Consider the following 15,013-nt stretch of genomic DNA (forward strand, 5'->3'; position numbering starts at 1 on the left):
TTCTCCAGAGTTTGAACAGCCCTAGAATTACAATTTTTCTGAAAAGAAATTGATATCGGGTACTATTCTAGGCCATTTGCCAATAGCTGATCCTCCCATCAAGCCTGGGAGGTGGGCATACTGTAATCCTCATTTTAAAGATGAAGACATGGAGGCTCAGAGAGGTCAGGTCACTTGCCCAGGGTGACACAGCAAATGAGTGGAGGAGCTGAGCTCAAGACAGGGGAGGCTGAAAGACTTCTGCATTGTACTGGGGAGAAAGGCTGGACCAGGAGGCAATTATATTCTAGTTCTGTTGCTAGTTGCTGTGGGGTCCAGCCTGATCCCTTAACTCTCCTGGCCCTTCTCTGTTGAATGGGAAAATGAAACACAATAGGACAGACTTCACATGGGGGAAAGGCAAATCGCCCCCCCGCCCCGCCGTTGAAAACCTGAGTGGCCTTCAAGCACACCACGGAGGCTCCTGACTTCCCACACTTAAAGGGGCCAGACAACCCCCCACACCTGCCCCAGACTTGCTGTACAGCTCTGGGCACATCAGTGAACCTCTCAGAGCCTCAGTGTTCTCCTCTGTAAAATGGAAAAACAATTGGGTTGGGGAGGGCACAGGCTGTGGGGAAGAGGATCTCATGGATATGGAAAGCCTCGTAGGCCTGGTGGAGGCAGGCAGCAGGCTGGGGCCAAGGACAGAGGGGCAGGAGGGAACCCAGAATGCCTGATGGTGCTCCAGAGCCCAGAGACGGGCTGTGACTTGCCCAGGGCCACACAGCAATCACAGCCATGGGGAGTCTCAGACCATCTGCCTCCCAGGCTGCGGAGACAGCCCAGGGCACTGAGCCCAGCACCATCCAAGCTCAGCCTGGATCTGAATGTTTTATGAAGCGCCATAAATCTCTCCAGAATCACTCCTGCCCGCAACCCGCAAGCTATGCCTCACTGCCTCTGCCTCTGCCTGCCTGCAGGCCCTTTTCATTAAATTAAGTGCAGAATCCAATGCAATTGCTTTTTATTTTCCCCAAGTGGCCACCTGCCACCTCCCTCCAGGGTGCCCGCAGGGCCAGGGCTGCTGCAGGGCACTCACACATACCCCACAGACAGTACAGAGATTTCTAGATAAAAAATAATTTTTTTTTTTTTTTGCGGTACGCGGGCCTCTCACTGCTGTGGCCTCTCCCATTGCGGAGCACAGGCTCCGGACGCGCAGGCTCAGCGGCCATGGCTCACGGGCCCAGCCGCTCCGTGGCATGTGGGATCTTCCCGGACCGGGGCTTGAACCCGTGTCCCCTGCATCGGCAGGCAGACTCTCAACCACTGCGCCACCAGGGAAGCCCTAAAAAATAATTTTTTAAGATGTTTGATTTAGTATCTTCACAGCTGATGTTAGTGAGCCCCCACTAGGTGCCAGCACAGCCCCCTGAAAGCCCCAGGAGGCAGAATCAGCCCAGTTCCTGGGCCGAGGGAGTTAGGGGGTGGGGAGCTGCAGACGCGCAGAGCCAGCTTGTCCTAGGGCCACTGTCAGAGAGAACAGGTGTGAGATGCAGCAGGAAGGAAACAGGTCAGACTCGAAGGAGGCCAGACAGCAACCCTGGTGCACTGTGCATTGAGCAAGTCTCAGCCCTCCGACTCCTTCACGAGGAGGGAACAACAGTAACAGCAGTTGTTCAACTGGGCACATAATGTGGGCCAGGCCCTGCAAAGGCTTCCCAGGACTCTCTGAAGAAATCCAGACTCCTCCCCTCGGCCTGCGGGGCCCTTCTGAGCCCTCTGGCCTCACCCCGCTCCACTCTCCTGCACGCTGGCCTCCATTCCTCAAACACACCAGGCACATTCCTGCCTCAGGGCCTCTCCCTGCTCTTCCCTCTGCCTGCAGAGCTTCTCTCCCAGGTCTTCCCTTGGCTGGTCCCAGCACAAATGTCATCTCCTCCAGAAGGCCCTCCTTGACCACCTCGTCACCCTTTATCATCTCATCCCATTTCCTTGTCTTCCTTTGCTTCTGTGAACTCTTATTTATTTGCTCACCTATTCATGGCCCAGCGCCCCTGCTCCGTAAGGATGAAGACTGTCTCGTTCGCTGCTGTAGCCCCAGCACCTAGAGCAGTGACTAGCACCTAACAGGTTGTGGTTAAACAACTGAAGAATGAATGAAAGCAGGGAAGGAAGGAATCAGCCCACACGGGGTCTGGTGCCGGGGCCAGGACACAGGCAGGAGGGAGGCAGCAAATGCCTGGGGTCCTGAAAGATGACGACAGCCCCTTCCCTGCCCCCACCCCCCCCCAAGGTTAGTTCCCTGAATCCAAGGTGCTCAGGGGAGGGGGTGGCTTCCCAGAGGGAGCAGGGAGACCTCATGGGATACAGAGAGGGAGAAATGGTCTAGAACATGAGGAATAGCAACACTCCAGGAGATTATGTAGCCATTAAAAGTGACAAGCGTGAGAAATAACATCTGCAGAGGAAAAAGCCCAAGTGGAACTGCCTTACAGGCTGATGACAACCACAAGTAAGCTGAGTCTCACTGCGCCTCAGCAAAATGCTGGAAACAACTTTGTTATCCAACTTGCAGGGGAGAGGAGCAGGTAAATAAACTACGCCCCATACAGCCACTTGATGGGCATTCTGCAGCTAGAATAATCCAGGGAGATGGGGACCCTATAAAGCTAAGTGAAGAAAAAGCAAAACATAAAATGGTATATGTCATATGATCTAAACAAAAATAGACAGTGGAAAAAAGACTGGAAGGAAATGCACCAAAGCGTCCCTGGATAATGAGTTAATGGAGGATGATTTTAGTTTTCTTCTTGGTCTTTATCCTTCTTTTCAAAATGGTCTACATTTAACAATAATTGCATGCTTAATCAGGGAGAAAGTAACTTAATTTAAAACGATACTCTTATTATTATTTTTTTAATGACAGCAAGACGGCAGAGGAGTGTGCACTTACCAGTGCTGCACGGGGTGGGGGGCTCTGCAATATCTTTTTTTAAATTGATATCGCTGTGTTTAATTATTTTAAATAGTTTGAATGCCCAAAAAACATTTTACAAGATTTCTTTTTTGGAAATATAGACAAAGGAAGAACCAGGAAACTGGTCAACAGAAGGCCAGTCCCAGCTCAGGGACCAAGTGGGGCCTTCTCCCTTCTGGGCCTCAGTCTCCTGGTCTGTAGAATGGGGCTAACCATCTTTGCCTCCCATTGTTGCTATAGGATCCAGGCCTCTAGAGAAGTGGTGTGCCCATGTCCAGCACTTAGCAGGTGCTCAGTAAATGCTGGTGCCCTCTGCCCTCCAAGCAAGGGAGACCCCAGCCAGGGTCCTCCCTACTGCTCCACTCCCATCAGGTAGGCAGGGAGTGGTCTCCAAACCCTTTTGATCTTGCACTCCCATCTACAGAAAATGTACATTCCTCTGCAGTAACATATGCATATTATGTATGTAATACCCATGTTTCACTATATCTGTGTATCACATCATACGATACACACATAGAAAAAATTAAATTGTGATAAAACATAAACGTAAAGCAAAACTCTTAATATTTTCTCCATCTTCCTCCTCAAGAAATGTCCCGGGTGTGGCAGCCACACCCCGCTATGGGGACCACTAGCTGAACCTGTGAGCTCCTGCAGGGCAGAGGTCACCAAGGGCTCAGGCAGCAAATCGTCCCAGCAAATTGTTGATGCTCACTCGAGAGCAGTTTGGAGGGGGGTTCAGGCTGGTTTACATTTGAAAGAAACAAAACAACCGCAAAAAGTAAATCACTCAAACCAGAATCTGACCCCTCCACTAAGAACCTGAGAGAGCTGGACCAGGTAATCTCTGAGGGGGGTCCTTCCTGCTGTCCCCAGGTATCACCCCTCCCCCAGCCCCTCCCCACCCACTTGAAGGAGGTGGCCTCTCTTGGGAGGCCGGGAGGCCACAGTGATTTACACCCTCATAGGGCCCAGCCTCACTATAAAATACAGCTGCCCTCCAGGACTCCTGCCAACCCAGAGCCAGCTGCCCATAAACCCCAGACGTAAATCTCGAGACCCAGTTCCATCAGGACAGAAGGCAGACAGTAAATTCATGGCTCCAGGGCCTCTGGCAGCAGACCCTCCTGGGAGAATTCATTTTTCACCCTAGGATAAATTACCCTTGCTGGAGGGGAGAGGTGAAGAATTTGTTTATTCGGTTGAAAAAAATGGTTGTTTGAAGGGCACCCCCATGGGGCTCCCCAACGGGGCTGCCAGCTCCCAGGGCTACGCAGCCAGATGCCTCCAGGACTGGGGTCTCTCGGCAGGCCCCTCTCACTCAGCGCCCTAAAACGCATTCCTGCACATCCCCCAGCGCAGTGAAAGATACCGGCGTAACCCCCCAGGCCCTGAGGAATCCCTGTCAGGAAACCCTGAGCGTCACCAGGTCGGCCAGGTCCCCCGCACGGTCCTCTGCCATGTCTGGCCTATTCCGCTGCCTGCTTCCCTCTGCTTGGGGCTCCAGCCTCCACCCCGCTGGACAGACAGGCCTGAGGCCAAACCAAAGCCGCTACCTATCTAGCTTGGGGGACCTTGAACAAGTAAAACCACCTCAAATCTTTATCTTTTTTGTAAAATTACACAAATTCCCTAAGGGAGTGTAAGTCAGAACAGCCATTTTGGAAAGCCTCGTGGCCTCGGGGCTGGGAGTGATCTATTTCTCATCCCCAGTCCGATGTATCAGTGATCGCTTTATGTTGATCTTTTAAAAGTACCAATGTTTGAGTCACCCTTCTTTGTGTCCAATATATCTCCTAATAAAAGAGCAAAGTGCAGAAATGCATGGTAGCAAGCCACCACTTGTGTAAAACAAGGGGAAAGAATAGGAATGTACAGTTGCTTATTATGCATAGAAGAAACTTCTAGAGGAATACGCTAGAAACAGATGATGGTGGTTACCTCCTGTGAGAGAGGCGGGGACTTGGCAAACAGAAGACAGACGCTGCAGAATGACTCTTGGCTGATGTTTCGGGGTGTTTTTTGTTTTTTTTATCTGAACCATGTGACCCTTGAGTTCTCATGCCAGTCCCCTGTTGATGGACAGCTGGTTTATGCCCTTTGGTTTTCTTCATTAACACTGCAATGAACATCCTTATCCACTTTGCTTTATGCATCTATGTTAGATTTGTCTCGAGAATACTTAGAAAAAGGATGGCTGGTTCAAAGGATATGAGCACTTTCCATATTGACAGGTAACTGTCAAACTGGCCCCCAAAATGACCCTACCCGCTTGTTGCATACGTCAGTCTCTGCTCCCCCATGGTCTCACCAACAGTAGACACTACTCATTTTTTCATTTCCCCTCAACATTGATATTGTGCTGTGGTTTCTATGAGCATTTTCCTAATGCTAACAGAATCATCCCCTGAGGTGGTGAGGTTGACCATCTTTTCATTCACTTTCTGGCCATTTGTGTTTCTTCATCTAGTAACTTCCTGCTTGCATCCATTACATCCTCCTAGACTGCTTATCTTTTCTTACTGATTTGCAGACCTCCTTGCACTCTGGATACTATTCTTTATCAGGGGTGTATGTTTTAAAGACTTTTCCTCCTGGTCTGTGGCTTGTCTTTGAACCTTGTGAATGGTTTCCCTGGTCATATAAAAGTTTTACATTTTTATGTGGTCCAATCTCTCCATTCTTCCTTTCATGGCATCTGCTTTTCGAGCTTCTATCTCCTCATCTGCTAACCTGGCCTTGCAGGGTTGATACAAGGAGTGAATCAGGCATCTAGCAATGCTGAGCAAATGACAAGGATAGTCATTTGTGGGGGGTCTCCCTGCCTCACCCTGCCTCCCAGCCCCCTCACAGCCAGCAGGAGCTTTTTGAAGATAATCACTCTCCTGCTTGAAACCTTTCAGCTACCTAAAGAAATGATGCTTAAACTCCTTTAGTGGGTGAGTTCAAGGTCTCATGCACTGGGCAAGTGCGTGAATGTGTCATCGGTGGGATGGGGGCTGTGGTGACCACGCTCCACAAGGAACAGCAGAAACGCAAGTCCAGGGTTGCCAGATCCTCTGAAGAAAGCTGCACATCTGTTTTTCCTATGTGAAATCTCCCCCTGCCTTCTCCCACACACACTTAAAATTTAATGGCAACTAATTTTTTTAAGCCACTGCCAGCGTCAAGCGAGGTCTATTTACGAGTTGGATGTGGCCATCTCTACCCTCACAATCTAGCCCCAACCCACCGTTCCCGAATTGTGCCCCACTCCCCGCACGTACACATACCTCATGCAGCTGACATGCAAGCCACACTGCACAGCTGTGGACACAGCATGTGTTTCTGAACTCTGTTTTGCACATGCTGATCTCTTGGCCTGAAATGCCCTTCCCTGCTCCTTTCCTTCCTGGATAACTCATCATTGCTCTTTGAAACACTGCTCTTTGAAACTCAAGTCAGGTGTCAACTTCAATTCCCCAACCCAGACAGAATTCCATGCTCCTTCCTTGAGCACCCCATCACTCATGACTCTTGGGACTGGAATTCCAAAGGGAGCAACCTGGGGTCACAGAAAGAGCCCTGGCTCGGGAGAAAGACATTCCTGGGATGAAATTCCTGCTCTGCCACGTCCCAGCTGTGCATTCTTGGGCAAGTGACTTAACCTCTCTGTGCTTCAGGCGCCCAACTGTGAGACAGAGATAATGAGCCCTATACGTGGTTGGGTTTCTGGGAAGAGAAAATGAAACGGTATAAGAGAATGACACGGCACATAGTAGGGACTTAATAATAGTTTGCGGAATGAAAGAATAAACTTTAAAAACGAACAAACAGTGCTCGCTTCGGCAGCACATATACTAAAATTGGAACGATACAGAGAAGATTAGCATGGCCCCTGCACAAGGATGACACACAAATTCGTGAAGCGTTCCATATTTAAAAAAAAAAAGGAACAAATATTTCCTCAGAATGCTCTGAACTCAGCACATGGAAAAGTTAGCTAATTTTCCGGAATGGAGCCTGGGGGTTATCTAAACTCCTGTGCCTGCCCTTTATTGCCATCTCCTGATTTCAGAGAAGGCCGTGGACCACCTAGCCCTCAGTGGCATGTACTCTGAGGAGCCATTCAAGCCAAGGACTGCAGAGGACTGAGTCCCTGGAGTGTAAACTGAGGCAGACCAGCCAAAGGAAGAAGAGTGGGCACATCCAAGCCGCTGGTGTTTGGGAAGCACAGCAAGAGGCAGCAGCCCACAGGGCTCAGCCCCACATCTGTAGGCTCCGTGAGATGAGAGGCCTTCTTGGCCTTCAGTACTGTGTGCTCATGTCTGGCATACAATAGGTGCTCAAAAAGTGTCTGCCAACTGAATGGATTATTACTTAAATAATACAAATAAGGATGCTTTGCAAAGCATAAACTGCCGTACAAATGCAGCTCCCCGTGAGCGGGGTCGCTGCCGCCTCCACACTCAGGCCTCTGCTGGCCTGCTCCCAGGTTGGCGTCCCTGGGCTGGATACTGCAGACCCACAGATGGATGGGATGGGGTTTCTGCCCCATGGAGCTCTGAATCTAGTGGAGGAGACGGATGAACAAACACACAGTTATCCTCCAACAGGAGAGGGGCCAGGACAAAAACATGGTGGGAGACAGGGGGAGGGGGCAACAGGAAGCTGCACCTTGGCCTGGTCTCAGATCGGAACTAGAGGAAACGATAATTTGCTGGGTGAAGGAGACGATAGGGGAGAGGCACTCCAGGCAGAGGCAGCAGCCTGAGCAAAGACTCAGAGGTCCGGGGCAGAGCAAGGTCTGTGCACAATTAAGGAGGAAAGAAAGGTTACTGCAGCCAGATCCCAGAGGGCTTTGAATATCAGAGGTCTCCAGCTTCAAAGCGAGTGTCGTTGGACCCCTCAGAGTGCGTTTGCATTGGTGTTCAGCATTTTAAAGTTGGGAGGTAGTACGTCAAACTCTGGTTTTTTAGCTTCTCTAGAAAAAAATCAGAAGATCTGGTGGGCTGAGCCAGGGCTCCTATAAAGTCTAACTCTCTGGTTCAACTTTGTCCCCCAGGCCCATTTCACTCCCTTTGCCCACAAATATTTATTCAGCAACTACTACGTGTCAGGCAATGTGCTAGTTCCTGAGGATACAATGAAGAATAAGACAGGCATAGTCATAGCCCTCATGGTACTTACATATTGGTGGGAGAGAAAGGCAATAAACAAGAACATGACATAAGGTCAGGCAGTACAAAGAGCTGGGAAGGAAAAGAAAGTTACAGGACTAAAGGGTGCAATTTTAGATGGGATGGCTGGGAAGGCCTCTGTGAGGAGGAGACAGTTGTGCAGATCTAAATGTAGTGAGTGAACCATGCCCATATAAGATGAAAGATCAACCCAGAAAAAGGATCATCGAATACAAAGGCCCTGCGGCCTCCTTCATCTTTTGGGTCACTTGCCTTGCCCCTTTAAGCACTTAAGTGTGAGACCCCTACTCTAGGTAATGGAGCATAATGGGTAATGGGTAAGCAGGTGTAAACCACCCCCAGATGCATGTTTCAGATAAAACACTTCTGACCAGTAGTGAGGGAGGCATGGGAAATAGGGATATGGGTGGAAGGCATTGCATGGTTTTTTCCCGTTGGAAAAAAGTAATAGGATGACAAGGAAAAGGCAGAGAAGGTTCATCGTACGTGGGACATTCAAACTTGAGCCCAGGACAGAGAAGCCAAGAGTGAGAGCAGGGAAATCCCCATTTCCTTCCTCACAAGCTGCATCACCTGCCAAGCCCTGCAAAGTGGGAAGCAGGGGTGGGAGGAGAGAGACAGATAATGATAAATCTCCTGCAGCCCTGGAGCTGTTTGCTGTGGTTGTTGTGTTTTTTTCCCCCAAGCCTACCTGGGCTGCTGCTTTAGAAAGTCAACTGCAAAGTAAACACTTTGATGGGGTTTTGGTTTTTTGTCTCCCCATCCCCTTTCTAAGCAAAACTAAAGGGTAGATTCCTTGTCCTTTTGCCCACAAAGTAAAAGAAAAAGAGATACTATTGTTTTAAAAGAGGAGAGGAGAGAAACCCTACAATCTTATACCATTCTTCTTGGCTGCACCAGGGGAAGGAGGCGATTCTGCACACTGACATCATAGTCTGTGTCACGGGACATAACTTCCGCCACTCAAAGCTTTACGTGCATTTTTGAAGGTACAGGGAAATGTTTAAAATCGGCTTCAGTGTTGACACTGCAGTTGTTAAAACCAAACAAAAGATCCTTTCCCAAGTCTGGCTGGTTCTTCTTAAATTTATCTGGGCCCCCACTACCTGATTTAAGGCAATGAGCAGATGTTTCACAGCAGGAAGCGCATTAGCTCCAGATGCCGCCGCTTTGTTCTAGACTTGCACATATATATACTGGCAGACACACACACCACACACAGACACACACACACACACACACACACACACACACACGGAGGACTTGGGGCAGCAAACGTTCGCAGCTCCCCTGCCAGCACTTGGCATGCCAGCATGGACCATGTGTAACCTCTGCCTGCAGTTCTGACACAGAGATGAGCAGCGGGAGTAAATAGCCAATCAGATCCCACCCCATCGTCTTCCCGCTGTCTCCTAGGTAACAGGCAAAGGGCCACATCAGCTAGCTGGATACCACAGGGACTGGGACACACACACACACACACACACACACACACACACACACACACACACACACACACACACACACACACGATCCTCTAAAAGTCCCTAATTGCAGAGCCGCTGAATGTGCCTGTCAGAACCCTGGACAGTTCCCCAAAGGTATTCAATGCCTTTGGTTCCTGCGCACCCGGCAGCCACAGCTCCTACAGCTTTCCCACCTCCGCCCCTTTACGCATGCATGCCATTCCTCTGCCGGGCATGCCTCTCCCCACTGCCATCTCCATCACTCAAAACCTTGCTCATCTTCGGATCCAGCCCAAGTCCTTGGTCAAGACTTCCGATGGCTCCCATCACAGAATAAAATCCACGCTCCTCCCCTGTGGTGAGCTGGCCTTTCATGATCTGGCTCTTCCAGCCTCCTCGCTCATCACTCTCCTCCCTCACTCCTTCTTTCTCTTCCTCCAACAGGTCACATCGGCCCTCCCCACATCATCCCCCGCAGACCAGGGCTCTTCGTGGTACTTGCTGTTCCCTCTGCCTACACAGCTCTTCCTTCTGCTCTTGGCATGGCTGAGCTTTCTTGTTCTTTAGTCTTGGCTCAAAAGTTACCTTCTCAGAGAGGCCTCCCCTGACCCCCTTGGCCACTCTACCTGAAGAAGTCCCCTCCCCTGGGACTCTCCACCACATCACCTTATGTTCCTGTGTCGTCTTCATTACACTGCTGACTCTGAAACGATCCCATTCCTATTTACTTGTTTACTTGTTCTGTCTCCACCATTAAAATGTACAGTCTGTTATGGCAGGGTCTTTGTTTTGTTCATGGCTGTATCCCCAGCCCCCAGAACAGGACCCAATAAATATTTGTTGAATGAATAAAAAGTCATTTCTTCCTGACTGCTTCTATATTTCCCCCTCTCTCTAATAAGAGAGCTGGACGTGATGACTTCTATTAAGCCTCCTGGCTAACATTCCAAGAGTCCATTAGAGAGCAGAAAGGACTGGCATAAGGAGGAAAATTAATCAGGCCACACCACGGGAAGAACCTGCCGGTGGAGAGCTGACCTTCTCCACTGGGTCACGGCGCTCTCCTCCCGAGTGGCCTCCCTGACAGGAACTGGCTGCTGCCTTCAACTTCACGTTCCCCAGGCACTGGGCACCTTGAACTTTTGTTTTCTGAGGGACTGGGAGCAACTTGAAGCTGAGGACTGGGTTTTATTTTTCTGATCCCACAAAGAGACCAGGAAGAGCCTGGGGGAGGGGGAGGGAGCCCTCTAGAAGCATTTACTGTAGTGAATAGAAGAGAAGGTGTCACTGTCTACAGGGCCACAAGCCTCAAGGTGGAGGTTCATTAGAACACAAGTCTCTCTCTCTCTCTCTCTCTCACACACACACACACACACACACTCAAAAGCATCATGAAGCTAGAATCACAGAGTTCCCCAATCCCCGTGGCTGCATGTGTTTCTCTTCAAGGGACATGACTACTACGTAAGGTCCTAAAAACTGTGCAGTGATCCAAACACATATGCTGTGTAAGTGTGTGCTGAGCACAACCACACTTTTGGCCAACCTCACTGGGCAAGGCTGGGAGATGGATTCAAGTAGCCACATGGTAGGCACAACCCAGATTGGACCCCCCAAACCCCAGGAGTGGGGAGCCTTAAGCTGATCATTCAGAATCCAGAAACGCACCGAGTCCTGAGTTCTCCAATGACCAGTACACCAGATCACTTCTGAAGTGGATGTAAAGATCCAGAAAGGAAGAGCAGGATTAGTATTTCTTGAGCACCTACTACGTGCTAGGCCCTGTTAACATTGACTCTTCAAGACCACCTGCAAGGTTATCTTTCCCACTTTATGGATGAAAAAACCTGAAGCTCAGAAGAATTAAGTAGTGTGCCCAAGGTCACACAGCTAGCTAGCAGAGGGGCTCAGATGGGAACATAAATCTGGTCTCCAAGTCCACTCTTCTTTCCCCAGGGCCTTAAATTACACCACATGATAAGCAGATAAGCTGGTCTTGTTCAAAATGTCCTGCTGGCCGAAGCTCTCCTCTGAGGATGTCAGGCCTGTGCCCCTATCTCTGCATCTCTCTCTGTCACACTCAAGCTTGGATGACCTCCCACCACAAGCCTCTCATCCAGCTGGACCCACATCTACATCTCAGAGTTTCTCATGTGAGACCCAGCCCATGGGATACAATTTTCCCATGGCCCAGAGAAAGCTGGGGATTTTGTCTGTTTAAAAAAGTAATTCCCTACTGGCACGGGTGGATGCACCAGCCACCCTCTGATTTAGTGCTGAGGTCAAAGATCAACCTCAAGTAAGATTTTCCAAGGAAAACTCAAATGCTGGGTACCTCATGGCACTGAGGGAGAGAGAAGTGGCCTCCTCTCAAGAATGTGGCCAGTGGCAGGCAAAAGGGCTGCAGGCATCACAAGACCCACACACCTTATACGTGTCACCCTTGAGCCTCGTGCACACCCACATGAATTCAAACATGCCACCCACGTGCCTGCACGCACACCACACACACACACCACCCACATGCGCCACCCATGCCACACACACATGGGAAGTGGGGATCAGAAGCAAGAGAGCAACAACCTCCCTCTCGGGACATCACAGCCCCCACTTCTGAGCCTGCTCTGGGCTGTGCGCTGTGCCCCGGCCAAGACTTCATTTCATCCTCCCTAGGCCCTTCCCTTACAGACACAGAAAGTGAACCTCGGAGAGAGAGGGAATGACTTGTCCAAGACCATAGAGCACGCCTGTGGCAGACTGCCTGCCGCATTTTCTGAAGTTTGGTGATGGGCACCTGGCTCTGCTTTTTTTTTTTTTTTTTTTTGCGGTACACGGGCCTCTCACTGCTGTGGCCTCTCCCGCTGCGGAGCACAGGCTCCGGACGCGCAGGCTCAGCGGCCATGGCTCACGGGCCTAGCCGCTCCGCGGCATGTGGGATCTTCCCGGACCGCGGCACGAACCCGTGTCCCCTGCATCGGCAGGCAGACTCTCAACCACTGCGCCACCAGGGAAGCCCAAGATTTCCTTCTTAATTTACTCCATTCCTTGACTGGCAGCCCTGTCCATCTGCCTCCTCACTCACCGGAAAGGAAGGAAACCTGGGCACCCCCTGTGCAGGAGTTACACACCTGACTTAGCCTTGCGAACAGGACAGGAGGGGCAGGCACCCGCTCTCGCTGTCCTCCTCCTCCCTTCCCCCCATGCCCTAAACAGGAGCTTCTGGCCTCGTTTGTAAATGGATCCTTTCCCATGCACTGAGCCAGGCCCAGCTCGGGGGGCAGATGGGAAGGCGGGGGACTGGCACTACCAAAATCTTGCCGGTAACATAGACTTAGGTTCACCTCCCAGCTTTACCGCCTACTGCCTGTGTGACCTTGCTCAAGAGGCATTCTTTCTGAAGCTCAGTGCCCTCACCTGTAAGGTGGAAAGAATAGCGCCCTCCTGAGGCGTAGAACTGAAGGTTAAAGACACAGGCGGAAGTGAGGGCCTGGGTACTTACAGTGCCCACTGCCTGTAAGTCCGCCATCGTGCCCACTAAGTGAGCAGAGGGTGGGTAGCTGCCATCCCCACCTCACTCTGCCCCCGACGCGGTGCTGGCAATTCTCAATCAGCACCGAAGCCGAACTTCCCTCAGCGGTGGCAGGACCTGGGCGCGGGTCCTTCTTCCTCCCTCCGCGGCCAGCGGCTCAGACGACAGGTAAGCAGTGGAGCAGCCCCGGAGGCGGTCGGGCGGAGGGGGCTGCGCCGCAGCGCTGCTGCAGGGCCAGGCCGCGCAGGGGGCAGTGCGGCCGGGTCCTCGCCCGCCCCGCACCCGCTCCCGCCTCTGGCCTCTTTGCAACTTCGAGCAACTGCAGACTCCGGGGTCGGGGCGGGGTTGCTGCAGGGCGTGCGAAGGAAAGTTGGGTCCCAGCGACTGCAGCCTCGGGATCCCAAGGCCCTCGCCGTGAGCGCCCGCACACTCGAAGCGCCGGCGAACTCTCGAGGGGCGAGGAGGCACGGGGTCGCCGAGCCGGCCCCGGCCGTTCCAGGAACCGGACCCGCGCGCCCGTCCTGGAGCGTCCAGAGCCTTCGCCGCAGCCCCGCGCGGTCGCACTGCCCGGGTCCCACCTCCGCGCGCCTCGTGCAGCCCCCTTGCCGGCTTCCCCCGGCCTGGATGCGCTCCGCACCGCATTTCCTGCGGTGACCCTTCGAGCTCCCAGCTTAAGGCGCTCCCCTCCCGCGCCTCGGAGGCAGGCGGACGCCCGCCCCCTCGCCTCACGCGGGACCCTCAGCGGACGCCCGCGGTCAGCCCCGCGCTGGGCCCGCCCTCCGCGCCCCCTGCCTCGCCGCGCCGGTGCTAACCGGCCTGGGCGGCGGCCGCGTCCTACCTTCGTCCGGCAGCCGCTGCAGGCAGAGCGCAAGGTTCCTCCGCCAGCCTCGCATCCCCGCGGCCGCCCTGCGGCCCGGCCCGGCCTCGCCAGCCCAGCCCCGGCCCCGGCCCCGGCCCCGCCCCCGCCGGGCCCGGCGGCGCAGCGCAGCGCTGGGGAGGGCCGCGGGCCCAGGGCGCGGCGGGCATGGGCGGCTGCCGAGGGTCGTGGGGTCCGGGCGGCCGCCAGGCGCTCGGCTCAGCTCCGGAGCCCGCGGCTGAGCAGACGCTGCCGGAGAGCGCGCGCTTTCCCGGGCGCGGGGGCGGGGCGGCGGGCGCGGGCGGGGGCGGCGCGGAGCGAGACCGTGGGGTACCTGCAGCTGCTTGAGCCGGCTCGCCCGGCGAGCCTCCCACTGCCCAGCCCACAGCACGTCCCAATAACGCTAATTACCACGAATTAGTTAATGAACGAGCGAAACAATGAATGATTAAATAAATGGGTGAATATGTGAGGGAATGAATGAGTGAATGAATGAGTTGAATAAGCAGGTGTACGGATGAGTGAGAAAATGGTGACGGAATGAATGAATGAATAACTGAGTGACTGACTGAATGAATGAGTTAGTGAATTGATGTATGATTTATGTAAATTAATGAGTGAATAAATGGGTGAAGGAATATGTAAATAAATGACTGAGTAAATGAATGAATGGGTGAATCAATTAGTGAGGGAGTGCTCCCAGGCCTCAGGCCTGTACGAGGCAAAGGACCTTCCACAGGAGCCCTCACCCCTGCCCTGAGAGTGGGGTGTTCCAGTTGCATCTTGTGGAGGAGGCACAGGGGGCTCAGAGAGGGCAGGGCCTGTCCGTGGAGCCAGCAAAGGCTGGAGGCTGGTGGTGAGGAGGTGTGTCTGTCTGCAAGCTTTGTCCACTGAACCCCATCACAGTTCCCCTCCATCAGCACGGCAGCCACTGAGCTCACCAGGTCTCAGAGGCTCTGAGGAAGAACAGGCAGGGAAGGGGCACAGTGGGTCCTATCCTTGGAAGTCAGATTTGCT

General features: G+C 52.6%; 1 protein-coding gene and 1 non-coding gene across 3 annotated transcripts in view; one reads left to right on the plus strand and one right to left on the minus strand.

The window, feature by feature from the left end:
• Positions 1 to 14,219, minus strand: part of GRIP2 (glutamate receptor interacting protein 2) — a 138,507-nt gene extending 124,288 nt beyond the window's left edge. For both annotated transcript variants that reach the window (XM_049716019.1, XM_049716018.1), the window contains exon 1: positions 13,979 to 14,219. In XM_049716019.1, coding sequence (XP_049571976.1) covers positions 13,979 to 14,033 — 55 coding nt within the window. In that variant the 5' untranslated portion in view covers positions 14,034 to 14,219. The remainder of the gene's footprint in view (positions 1 to 13,978) is intronic.
• Positions 6,781 to 6,887, plus strand: LOC117198301 (U6 spliceosomal RNA). Its single transcript, XR_004479395.1, has one exon. It is a non-coding gene; the product is annotated as a U6 spliceosomal RNA (small nuclear RNA).
• Positions 14,220 to 15,013: the final 794 nt, after the last annotated feature.

This window comes from Orcinus orca, chromosome 10, assembly GCF_937001465.1.
Source record: "Orcinus orca chromosome 10, mOrcOrc1.1, whole genome shotgun sequence".
In the NCBI taxonomy this organism is placed as follows: Eukaryota; Metazoa; Chordata; class Mammalia; order Artiodactyla; family Delphinidae; genus Orcinus; species Orcinus orca.